The sequence below is a fragment of the Trichechus manatus genome, unplaced genomic scaffold, assembly GCF_000243295.1.
Source record: "Trichechus manatus latirostris isolate Lorelei unplaced genomic scaffold, TriManLat1.0 scaffold00032, whole genome shotgun sequence".
NCBI classification, from domain to species: domain Eukaryota; kingdom Metazoa; phylum Chordata; class Mammalia; order Sirenia; family Trichechidae; genus Trichechus; species Trichechus manatus.
In genome coordinates this window covers 14,766,481-14,779,400 of record NW_004443968.1, presented here as the reverse complement: position 1 = coordinate 14,779,400, position 12,920 = coordinate 14,766,481, and the positions used below count along the sequence as shown (strand labels likewise).

The 12,920-nt window shown below is 33.5% G+C and overlaps 1 protein-coding gene across 1 annotated transcript in view; it reads left to right on the top strand.

The window, feature by feature from the left end:
* The window catches only part of CHD1 (chromodomain helicase DNA binding protein 1), an 82,220-nt gene extending 70,222 nt beyond the window's left edge, over nt 1-11,998 (top strand). The window contains exons 31-35 of the mRNA XM_004375048.3: nt 2,678-2,856; nt 6,325-6,421; nt 8,040-8,091; nt 8,684-8,897; nt 10,380-11,998. Of these exons, the coding sequence (XP_004375105.1) occupies nt 2,678-2,856; nt 6,325-6,421; nt 8,040-8,091; nt 8,684-8,897; nt 10,380-10,725 (888 nt within the window). The 3' untranslated portion in view covers nt 10,726-11,998. The remainder of the gene's footprint in view (nt 1-2,677; nt 2,857-6,324; nt 6,422-8,039; nt 8,092-8,683; nt 8,898-10,379) is intronic.
* Nucleotides 11,999-12,920: the final 922 nt, after the last annotated feature.

Sequence of the window (12,920 nt, the reverse complement as noted above, 5' to 3'; positions counted from 1 at the left end):
CAGCTTTTTGCAGGTGTACAGCCAATTATTGTAATTGTTGTCAATAAGTTGTACATCTGTCAAAAGTTGAACTGGCAAATAAAAGCTGTATGATAGATATGTTTACAACCAAATACTACACCACCACCAGCCCCCCAATAAAAAAAAAGTAGTTGCTGAGGGTGCTTATGTATAACCCAAAATCGCTTGGGATTTGGTTGCTTGGTTTGGAGGTTTAGGGTCATAGTTGCATGGGATGTCACAGTTACTTGGCCTAATAACATGGTTAGTGCTTCTTTTCTGCCTCCTGGTTCTAAAATAGACTAGTTCTACATGCTATCATGCTTTTATAGTCCTTAAAATAAAAGAGAACCTTTCTTGCCCTTTTTACAAAGGGCAAGAATATGATCTGGAGCTCACTGAGTATAATCAGAAACTCATAAACTTGTCTTAACTGTGAAATTATTTGTGTTACAAATTTTGAGGAAAGCTTTATATGAAGGTTGCAATGTGGGGAAGTATGTATAGTGGTTGAGAGTAGTAGCTCTGGAGTCTGAATACTGCTATTAGGAATACTGCTATTAGTTAGTATGAAGATTAAATGAGTCGGTAAATGTAAAGATTTCAGAACAGTGCTTGGCACATTGGAAATGCTTGAAAATTGGTAATAGTTGTGGTGGAGGTTGTTACTGATTTCAGACATGCCAGCAGATTGTTGACTGAAAAGTTCAGTAATATAGCAGAATCAGGAAGAGTAATGATTTTAGGGAGAAAGAGCTTAATGAGATGAGACAGTAAGAAACTACCAAAATTGAACAACCAACAGAAAACACAGAGACAAACAAATGATGCTAAAAATTCAACAGGAAATTAAAGACTTTTTGCTTTAAAAAAAAGTGTGTGGGGGTGGTGGGGCATTAGACCTGGCTGAATTCTAGCTTTGACTATCAAACCAAACCCACTACCGTCAAGTCGATTTCCGACTCAGCACCATATACAACAGGGTAGAACTGCCCCATAGGGTTTCCAAGGCTGTAAATCTTTATGGAAGCAGACCACTATGTCTTTCTCCCACAGAGCAGCTGGTGGGTTCCAACCACCAACCTTTCAGTTAGCAGCCGAGCTCTTAACCACGATTTCTCTTAACTAAAGATGGAAAACATTCCAATTCACTGTGGACAAATAGATCAATGAAACTTAATAAAGCACTCGGAAGTAAATCCACACATACATAGACAATTTATAATAAGATTGGCCTTCTGAGCAGGGATGAGAGAAGTCTTTTAAATAAATGGTGTTTGAGCAACATAAATATATTGTCTGATGTTGACCCATCCTTATATTCCTGGAACTAAACTAATGTGCTACTCATGAATTTAATTCTTGTTAAATTTAAACTTGTTTTTGCATTTATATTCGTAAATGAAATTTATGTAATGTTTACTTTTTTAATAATGTCTTTATTTTGGCTTTGGTATAAGGTTATAGTTTTTATTACATGATTTGGACTTCAGTTGATTTTTTATGTCATTCTTTCATTAATGTGCCAGGCGAGTGTAGACAAGGAAAAGGTTCATTTCTATCAATCATTCTCCACCCCCTGACCCTCAAGATATGATAGTAGCAAAAGTCATATTAACCACTTTGTTTTGTCCCAAAGGTTTAGAAGAGTAATTTATATATCTTGCTATATTGATTCTGATAGTTTTGGTAGTATATTTTATTATATGAAAATCCTGACTAGTCTTTTTAACACATTATATTGTAATGAGTATAAGGTATTGTACTGTGAAATATTTTACTGTCTTTAATATTCTGTGTATAAAAAGTTGTTAATTGCTGTCGAGTCCATTCTGAAGTGTGGCGACCCCATGTATGCGGAGTAGAAATGCTCCATAGGGTTCAAAGCTTTGACCTTTCAGAAGCAGATCTCCAATCCTGTCTTCCGAGGCGCCTCTGGGTAGGTTCGAACTGCCAACCTTTCAGCTGGTAACGGAGCACTTAGCTATTTGCGCCACCCAGGGACTCTTTGTATAAAAAGTAACTTTTTTTTTTTTTTAATACTACTTATACCCCAAAAAAAAAAGTATAAAAAATAATCTGGGAGGCGGGGCCATAAGCTAGGTAAAACTCAAAGCTTTTACTTAACACAAAGACTGATAAATTAACATTGTCTGATTTTAAATGGTAATGAAAAGCTGTTTTCCTGAACAACATCAGAAGGGGGTGGTCCTAATATTTAAGAGAAGGAAAGGGTCATTCAGTGATGGAATTCTCACCTTCCATGGGGAGACCCAGGTTTGATTCCTAGCCAGTGCACCTCAAGCGGAGCTACCACTTGGCTATCAATGGAGGCTTGTGTGTTGCTGTGATGCTGAACAGGTTTCAGCAGAGCTTCCATACTAAGATGGATTAGGAAGAAAGACGTGGTGATCTGCTTCCAAAAATCAGCCACTGAAAACGCTTTGGAGCACAACTGTCCGATAGGCTGTAGCACATGGGGTCACCATGAGTCAGGGTTGACTCAGTGGCAGCTAACAACAACAGATATTTCAGAGCTGTAAGGTGATATTTAATGCTTATCTTGGCACCAAACAATGCTGCATATTTACGCAAGTAAATATCATTGAAAGAGGTAGATCTTGTTGAATTCGAGTATTTAATATATGTGTTTATATTCTTATTTTCCCATTTAAAGTGTAAAGAAAGAATGAGGCCTGTCAAAGCAGCTTTGAAACAACTTGATAGGCCTGAGAAAGGTCTTTCAGAAAGAGAACAACTGGAACATACTAGACAATGTTTAATAAAAATTGGAGACCATATCACAGAATGTCTGAAAGAGTATACAAATCCTGAACAAATTAAGCAGTGGCGAAAGTAAGTGATATACTTTTCAGGAAGTGTTAAATTCTGTAACTGTGTAATTCTGTAACTATTTTCACTTGTATTTTGTTTATTTTCCTGCTTCTGACGTTTAGGTAATAAAATATTGTTTAAAGAGGTGACTTGAAAATTATTTTAGGTTTCATTTCTGTTTAACCTTAAAGCTTTTTATTCGTGAATGATTACTTATATTCATCAAGATAAACCCACCATGATTATCTCTGCCTTTAAATAGAAACAGTGAAACTTTTTTTTAATTAAAATTCAGATTGTATTTTATTTTAAAAAGTCTTTGCAGTTGACCAAATTATTCTCAGAAATATCTTCAGAAATTAGTGTGCCAAACAGATAGATTTATTGTTATATAAATTTAGCAATTCATCTTCTGGATATATTATACAGTCTTATGAAAATTAATATCCTTCAGCAATATAAAATGCAGATACCTGTTTTCTCTTTTACTTTAGAAGCACCATCAACACAGTTATCTCAAAATTGTAAATCTGGGCTGCTCTGTTAGTTTACAGATCAGCTAACTTAATGGGTAACAGATCAGAATAGAGTTAAGGCACACTACTAGACAAGAAAAAAGTAAAATGGGTACTTAACCAGTCACTTACATCGGTGTATTAGCCTATTGACTTCTTTGCGATATACACAATGCAGCTACACATCAAAACAAGTGTAATAAAATATTTCTGGAATTTGTGGAGGACTAATAATGTCAGGATAGCACAGGACTGGGTAATGTTTCATTCTGTTGTACATAGGGTTGCTATGAGTTGGAACTGACTTGATGGCCCCTAACAACAATAGTGATTAGACTAAAGTGAAAAAAAAATCTGATCCTTGTCCCCTTTCTTCTTAAACCCAGCCAAGATCCACTGATACTAAGGAGAAAATATTTAATTGTGTATCATGTATCTATTTTTTTAAAAACCTTACCATTAGTATTTTAGATTTTTGTGGTTGTGAAGAGGCAAGTGTCTACTTTACCTGCTGTCTAGACTAGAAATAAGAAACATCTTATTGAAGTTACTTAGTGACTAATACAAATAGATGTTATTTCAGATTTAGTTATTAGGAAAGAAGTGAAAAACAAGAAACTCTGCAAGAAGAGAGACCAGTAGCCAGGAGACTTCTTCCTGTTTTGTCTACCCTTTTTTTTTTTTTTTAACTTTCAGAGACTCTAATACCTCTTCCCTTTCTCCAGCTGGGCAAATTGCCTTTTTGTCTTTCCCCTGTTAGCTTTCATCAACCTTGACTTCATATTTCTGGGTGTTCATTCATGCCACCACTGACTCTGGTTGTACCGGATTCCCTTAAACAGAGAGGGGCAAGTAAAAAACCCGAGCTGGGGAATATTTCAGAAAACAAATTAGCTTTTGCTCTGCTTTGAATGCTGTCTCAAAGAAAGAAGTTATTTAAAAAAAAAAAAAAAAAAAAACAGCTGAAACAAGGAAATAATTCCTCTGCATTAAGATGTGTCATTAAACTGCTGAAACCTCCCTTGAAAGAACACAGCTACGTTTATTAAGTGTACAAAATGAAAGAAGATAAAGACATGATCCATAATTGTATTTAAAAAAAAAAAAAAACAAACATTGCCATCAAGTCGATTCTAAGTGCATAGAAACACTATAGGACAGAGTAGAACTGCCCCATAGGGTTTCCAAGGATCAGCTGGTAGATTTGACCAAAAACCTTAGTTTTTTTTTTTTTTTTTTACTGTGGCTTACCTGTGCCATTCTCTAATACAACTATCCACTGGAAAAGAACTTAGACGTTTAAAAAAAAAAAAAATTGGAAGTGGGAAGAGATGAAGGGAATTTCCTGGGGTATTGATAATAGCCTATATATCTTGACATGAATTTGGGTTAGACAGTGTATTAATGTGCCGAACTTGGCAAATACGCCCTTAAATATTATGCATTTCATTGTATGTAAATTTTATATTACAAGAAAAAAATATTGAACTCCAGTTAATGATACGCATGCTGAAATATCTACGGGGAGCTATACTGATGTCTTCCAAGAATTACAGCCACAATGTTCCTTAGAAGTGAGGATGTGAGACTTCATCTCACATAGTTTGGACATGTTACCAGGAGGGACCAGTCTCTGGAGAAGAACATCATACTTGGTAAAGTAGAGGGTCAGCAAAAAAAAGGAAAACTCTCAACAAGATGGATTGACAGAGTGGCTGCAAAAATGGACGCAAACATAGCAATGATTCTGAGGATGACGCAGGGCAGTGTTTCATTCTGTAGTACATGGGGTAGCTGTTAGTCTGAACTGATTCCGTGGCACCTAACAACGACGACATACTAATGTGTGAATTTTACTTTGAAACCCATAAATCAAAAATAGAGTATGGATATATGGAATGATGTGTGATAAAGCAAATACAGTTAAGTGTTAATAATATCTAAGTACTAGGTATATGGGTGGTCATTGTAAAAGTTTTTTGTCTTTATATGTTTGAAAATTTTCATAATATTAAACAATTTGAAACAAAATTATGTATGGTATGTATTATGAAAGTATCCATTAGCTAAGAACAGCCTAATAATATTACATTGTTGTTGTTGGTGTAGTTTCATTTCATAGGCTATGAAATACCACTGTAGAAGCAAATTTTGAGAGTGATTTAGATACAAGGTTGTGGATGTTTGCTGTTTAAACTACAATGCGTTTTTACAGTCTAGTTTTTGTAAAATTACTAGTAATTGCTCTACCCTATTTACAGATTCATGCTTTAACATAGTTACTAAAAAACCAATTTGTAGTTTATGAATAAAATATAAATATGTGGAATCATTACTAATACTTCAGTGATGGCAGATAGACTTTAACTCAAGTGTCACTGATTGTCAGTGGCTATCAATAAAGTTGTATTGAGAGGGATTCAAAGGTATATCTGAATTCATCATGAAAGAATACTATGATCAGTTACTAATATCTGCCTTGGGATGGGAAAAGTAACTTAGACAAACCATGCTGTCCCTAGTTTATAGTATCTTGTCATGTTACTCTCATCACCATAATAAAACAACATATGCATTTTAATGCATTATTTAGTACCATTCTTTCACAAGCTTACTCCTTATTAGCTGATTGTATGTCTACTCAAACTACTAACATATCCTGTTCCATGTGCGCATAATCTTGTTCACAAGGATATGGGTCTCTTCCTACTTGTTGGTTTACATCTCATTGGTACATTTCAAATTACTATCCAAAGATTATAAAATGAAGGAACTTGGAAGAGAATTAAGAATTATGTTTAGTTTCATTGGAGCCTTGTCTATATGTGAAGTTTTAATAAATAATAGGAATAATGTCCTTAAACTTTGTTTCATAGAGATCTGGATATGTGTGTATGTGTGATTCTGTCTAGAGGGAAGGGACTCAGTGAAAAAAATATTTTCTTTCAGACTAATAAGCCTTTTTTTCTTCTAGAAACCTGTGGATTTTTGTATCTAAGTTTACCGAGTTTGATGCAAGAAAACTACACAAATTATATAAGCATGCTATTAAAAAACGGCAGGAATCTCAGGTAAAGTAATGCATTTTTTTCCCCTTAATTTATTTCTTTAAAATTATTAGGCATTCTTCCTTATAGATGAATTCAGGTAATAAATGTAGAAGAAATTAGGGATATAGAAAATCACCATTAGAGCACCAAAGTCATAATTGTTGCAGGTGAGATCCACTGATGGCAGCTAAAATCAGTGGGCAGAAATCAGGATATTGACATAATGTAAAAGTATCTCCTCCAAGATGTTTATTAACTGCAAAGGGAAAAATAACTTACACAGGAGAAACCTGGCTGATACCACCTTAACCAAGTCATCAAGGTTAATGTCATCAGTAATAAGACATTGACATCATTGAACCCCCTGATATGATGCCCTGAGAAAGACATGTCACTTAGATGGTATTCTTGCTAAAAATGCAGAACCTTAATCTAATCATGAGAAAATATCAGACAACCTCAAATTGAGGGACATTCTCCAAAATAACTGTGTGATAGTCTTCAAAAATATCAAGGTCAGTCCCATCCCATCTGGAGCAAAGGAGAATGAAGAAAACCAAAGATACAAGGAAAATATTAGCCCAGAGGACTAAAGGACCACATGAACCAGAGACTCTACCAGCCTGAGACCAGAAGAACTAGATGGAGAACATAATTCAAATTTACGAAAAAAGACTAGACTACCTGGTCTGACAGAGACTGGAGGATCCCCTGATACTATGGCCCCCAGACATTCTGCTAACCCAGAACTGAAACCATTCCCAAAGCCCACTTTTCAGACAAAGGGCCTATAAAAAACAAATAACACGTGAGGAATGTGCTTCTTAATTCAGTCAAACATATGAGACCAAATGAGCAGCTCCTGTCCAAAAAGCAAAGACGAGAAGGCTGGAAGGGGCAAGAACTGAATGGACACACAGAAACTGGGGTAGAAAGGGGGAGTGTGCTTTCACATTGTGGGGATTGCAACCAATGTCACAAAACAATATGTGTATAAATTTTTGAATGAGAAATTAACTTGAACTGTAAACTTTCGCCTAAAGCACGATAAAATTACATACATACATATATGTATACACACACACACACACACACACACACACACACACACATATATATATCTCTCAAGGTCATGGAAAACAAGATAGACTAAGGAACTGTCACAGAATGGAGAAAACTAAGGAGACATGACACCTAAATGTAATGTGAGGTTTTAGGTTGAATACTAGGACACACAAATAAAGGACATTAGTGAGGGAAAATGTCAAATCTGACTAAAGTCTGTAGTTTGGTTAATAGTATTGTATCAATGTTAATTACTTGGTTTTGATCATTATACTATGGTTATGTAAGATATTAACAGTAGGAGAAGCTGGTTGAAGGGTATATGGGAACTCTCAGTCCTATTTTTGCAACTTGTCTATAAGTAAATTTTTTTTCAAAATGATTTCATTTAAAAGTTATGAGGCAAACAGTTGTGCTTTAAAAAAAGTTTGGTAAATGTTTTCTACATTCTGAAACCTTAAGTGATGTCTTTGTTCAGTATCAGGATTTTCTTTTTTAAGGGTTTTTTTTATGTTTTCTAAGAGTATTTGAAGCCACTTATAAAAAGATTCTTACATATGTGCATTTATTTTAGCAAAACAGTGACCAGAACAGCAACTCGAATGCTCACATGATTAGAAATCCAGGTACGTAATCCTCGCTAATTGTTTTGGAGAATAAATATTATAAAAAGGTATTTTCCTCTTTTTGATTTTGTTTTAAATAAACCAAATTATAAAATGGGTTTTTAAGTTGTTTTTATTTAAAAGTATCTTTACATTAAGAACATACTGTGATTTTAATACAAACCTACATATTATATCAAATTTATTATCTTAATAATACTTTTTAGCTTATTATGAACTTCCATAAATTATTCAGCCTTTTGCCAGTTTCTAGGAATTGTAGGATGATTATTAAAATGAGTGTATATTCTTGTTTGTTATTTGAAATAATAATGCATTCTTTTTGTACAAAAGTATATATAGTCAGTCTCTGAGAAGGAAAGGGCCCATATTTTTCAGTCGTGATTCTTCACATTTAAGAATCAAGTGACCCTTTCTAAGCCTTAGTTCTGCTCTTATAGACCGTTTCTAAATGCTTTAGCTGCCTCTATTTGGAGTCTGATTTTGTTTTGGTAGGAGTTGAAACTGGAGTTTTCGTTATCTACCTGCAAAGTTATTTTTATCACTTTTTTTCTTTTAAGTCATTAACAAAAGTTGGGCTTTTTTCTAACAGATGTGGAAAGATTAAAAGAGAACGCCAATCATGATGATAGCAGCAGAGACAGTTACTCATCTGATAGACATCTAATATCTCAGTATCATGATCATCACAAAGACCGACATCAGGGAGATTCTTACAAAAAGAGTGATTCCAGGAAAAGACCCTATTCTTCTTTTAGTAACGGTAAAGATCATCGTGATTGGGATCACTATAAACAAGACAGCAGGTAAACTTGATAGTCACTTTTGAAATTCGGCTTATACATGTCTTTCTCTTTTTGATTGTGTTGTGCTGTGTTTGACCTGTCAGCCAGTTCATTCTTCAATCAAAACAAGTCTTTTGTGAAAACAGAGTATTTATTTTGTTAATATTAAGAACTAAACTTAATATTTAGTTTTTCAAATTATAAATTTAAAATCAAAATATACATTAAGAGATGAAAGTCACTGTGGGAAATTATAAAATTAAACTTGGATTCATTATTGTTGCTTTTGGAGAATATTTGCTCAAATAGTCTTCAGAATTTAATGGGATAAAATAAACCTGGACAGAATATCATTAAAATTAGTTGGGGAGAATTCTGCATTCCATATTTTGAAATAACTCATGAGGGGAAGATTATGTGAACATACCTCACTGAGGCTAAACTTAGCCTCTGTAATCTGGGCTAGTCCTGAAACCAGGATTTTATTTTAGTTTAGTTTAGTTTTATAAAGCCTTTGAGCGGAAAGCAACCTGAGAATAATAACAATGGTAGAATAGCTTATGAAATTACTGGTAGAGGAATGTTCTCATTAGTTAATGATGGTTACTAAAAGCAAACGTGAAAACTAAGAAGAACAAGATGAGAAATAAATTAGAAGACCTTTGTTTGAATATTAATTGTGCTTACTGCAATAATTTCTTCTCCCTGAGAAGCACTGTCACAGTATGAACACATCAGTTGCACAACAGCTATTAATATTAGGAAGGGGCATATGATGAAAGGGAAAAGCCATATTTGTAGTAGTATATGTTTATAATTTCACAGACTTAGAGAACATGATTTATATTTGTTTATAATAGCTTTTAGTCAAAAACAGCCAAAACATTAAATTATGTTGAGTGTATCTTATTTGAAAGGGCAAGCATTTTAGAGGTTTTTCATTAAACTGCCACTTTTATTTATGTGTGGAGTAAATTTCTAAATAATGATTTATGAGTTAAGTCTTATTATTACTAGTCAAAATTGAGGAAACTTTTAATAGACGTAGCCTACCAATGAAAATTCTCCTTTATGAGTTATTTCATAGATTGCATTCTAGAGGCTTTTATTTTATGTGCTCAGGGGCATAAGGGCATTTCAAGTGTATTCTGAATACTTGCAGTCACCTTAAATGTAACTTCCAGGTAATAAAGATACATTAATACTAACATATAAAATAAAAATTAGCAACTGCTCTAAAATGGGCGTGTGGAATTAGATGCTTTCTGACGTGCTTGCTCTGTATTGTTCACTTTAGTTTTGTGAATCTGTTTTTCCAGAGGCATCTAGAGATATTTTCCAGTGGTTTTTAAGGTTATTTATGAAGTTTTATAATGAAACACTGAGGTTGTAAACAATTAAAAAGATGTTTTTAAGGATTTTTGTGTTTTACTTAATTTTGTTTGGAAATATTTTAGTTTACATTATTAATTTGACTAAAATTCCTAATTTCTCTTTTATTAGATACTACAATGACAGAGAGAAACACAGAAAATTGGATGATCACAGGAGTAGAGATCACAGGTCAAATTTGGAAGGAAGTTTAAAAGATAGATCTCATTCTGATCATCGTTCTCATTCAGATCATCGGTTACATTCAGACCACCGGTCAAGTTCTGAATATACACACCATAAATCTACCAGGGATTATAGGTATCACTCAGATTGGCAAATGGACCACAGAGCTTCCAGTAGTGGCCCTAGGTCACCACTAGACCAGAGGTCTCCTTATGGCTCCAGATCTCCCTTTGAACACTCAGTTGAACACAAAAGTACTCCTGAGCATACCTGGAGTAGTCGGAAAACATAACAGAAACTGATAACTTTGTCTTTCTGGACTTTTCTTTTAGCCATATATCATAAACCAACACAGTAATTGCCTTACATGACTTGAAAGATATAAACAGATCTTCTGTCAGTAGCAGTATTGTTACTTCTTTCCAGGATGCAAGGTCTATTATCCCAACAGAAGAGAGAATATTTTTATATTTAAGGATTATGCTGCACTGTACTACAAATATTGTGGTACTTTTTTTTTTTCTTTTTTAAAGAAATGGAAAATGTTTACTATTACAGGGACCTCAACACTGCCCTCCCATATAGGCTGGATAAAACTGTTTTTAAGTCAGTGATTTTTGACTGACCTCCATTTAAATTATGTTTGTATATGAACTGTACACTCTGACCTGTGATCATGTTTCAGGAAGGAATGAAAGAGAGTTCTTTTCTTAATAAAGAAAAAACACTCAAGGACTTTGTTCACTTTCCAAAGCTACTTGTTTACATTGTACACTGCGACCACCTTGCCGCTTTTCATCACAAGCTTGAATATTTAAATTCTGTACTTATATCTGTAAAATAGCCAGGAATTTCCTGTTTGTGATCTATTATTATGCCTTTAAAAAAAAAATGGCTGTAAATTATTGTAAATGGATTAAATGAGCTTTCCTTACTTCCCTTCCCTTCTCAGGCTTTTTTTGACTGTTCCCTTTCCCTACCAACTCAGGCCTTCTTATCATTTAAAAAAAAAAAAAAAAGAATCAGTGTAATAACACTTTTTAATGATTTGTCTTGATGGAATCATTTTTTAGAATGTAAAAATGGGGAAAGGGGCCACTTAATTCCATTAGTCTTCTTTTTATATTGAATATTTTATTAGATACATGTTATCTCTTCCTCTTTTTTTTTCCCCCTCTTTTTTAGTCAATATTGTGTTTATAGTAACAAAATGGTGAGATGATACGTAAAATCTAAACTGCATGCTCTGGAAACATTTTTTTTTCAGATGCATTTGGTTTAAAAGGGTAGGTGTATGAACACTTTCAGAATCCAAAACAGCCAAAAGTTATTGTAAAATCCATTTGTTTTCCCTTTTCATGTGGGCAATAATGTCAAATGTGCTATGCAGCCAGGTAACCTTTTAGATAAACTTGATTGACTTTTAATATAAACTGTTACAATGCACACTGATTGTATATAAAAACCTTATATATGACAAATTAAATTTAAGAAAAAGGATATGTGGGCTCCTGTAATTTTCTGCTGCATTCTTTTTCCCTCCAGCACTTAACCTTTTTTTTTTTTAAATAACATTTAGCTGCCAGAAAGGATATTTTGGTAAGCAGTTGAATATTCTTAATATGTAGCACTACAGCTAAATCTGTTTTAAAGACTATATGAGTCTTTCTATGAAGTAACACTTATTTCATATAAATCATTGTTGGACTCTCTGGCTTCCTGCAAATATTATTTTAGAATGCCTTATATTTATTCACAGATTTTTATTTTGTTATATTACGTGGGAATTTTTGAATAATGTGGAATACATTCCTGGATGTATGCTGTGATGTAACAAATTTGAATTTTTTAATTTTAACTTTGACAAATAACGCGTATAAGAATATATTCCTATATGTGTCCCTGTTAATTATTTGTGGGAGCAATCTACAGAAACTTGTCCATCAGTGCAATGTATTTTTAAATATTTTTTTTTAATCCAGTGAGATCTAAAGTTTATACTATGTGTACAAAACAAAGCTCTACTTTTTTTTGTTTTTTTAAAACAGTGATTTCTCTTTTAGATACAGTTGCCCTGAAAAACGATGAACTGTTTCTTTTCTGGTATATGAAATAACATGAAGGAATAACTCAATTTCTAAACATTTAATTTATAATTAAATATAAAGGTGATGAAACAACTTAGCGTGGCACTTTTTTAAGCTTGTTCACTTTTTTCCACATCGACTATAAATGATTGTTCTATTTCACAAGATAGTATTTGACTAAAGATTATAGTACTTAATGAAGTCTTAATATTAACACAATAAGTTGATGAGGGTTGGCATTTTTAATTCATCACCTTGTAGCTGGGACATTTACTTTATATATGACTGCAAATTTCATAGGAGTGGGCTCCTGTAATTTGAAATACATTGAAAAGAAATTTTGTTTTTTGTCTCAAAAAATACTGCATTTTTTGAGACAATGAAATGGGCTCTTTACAAT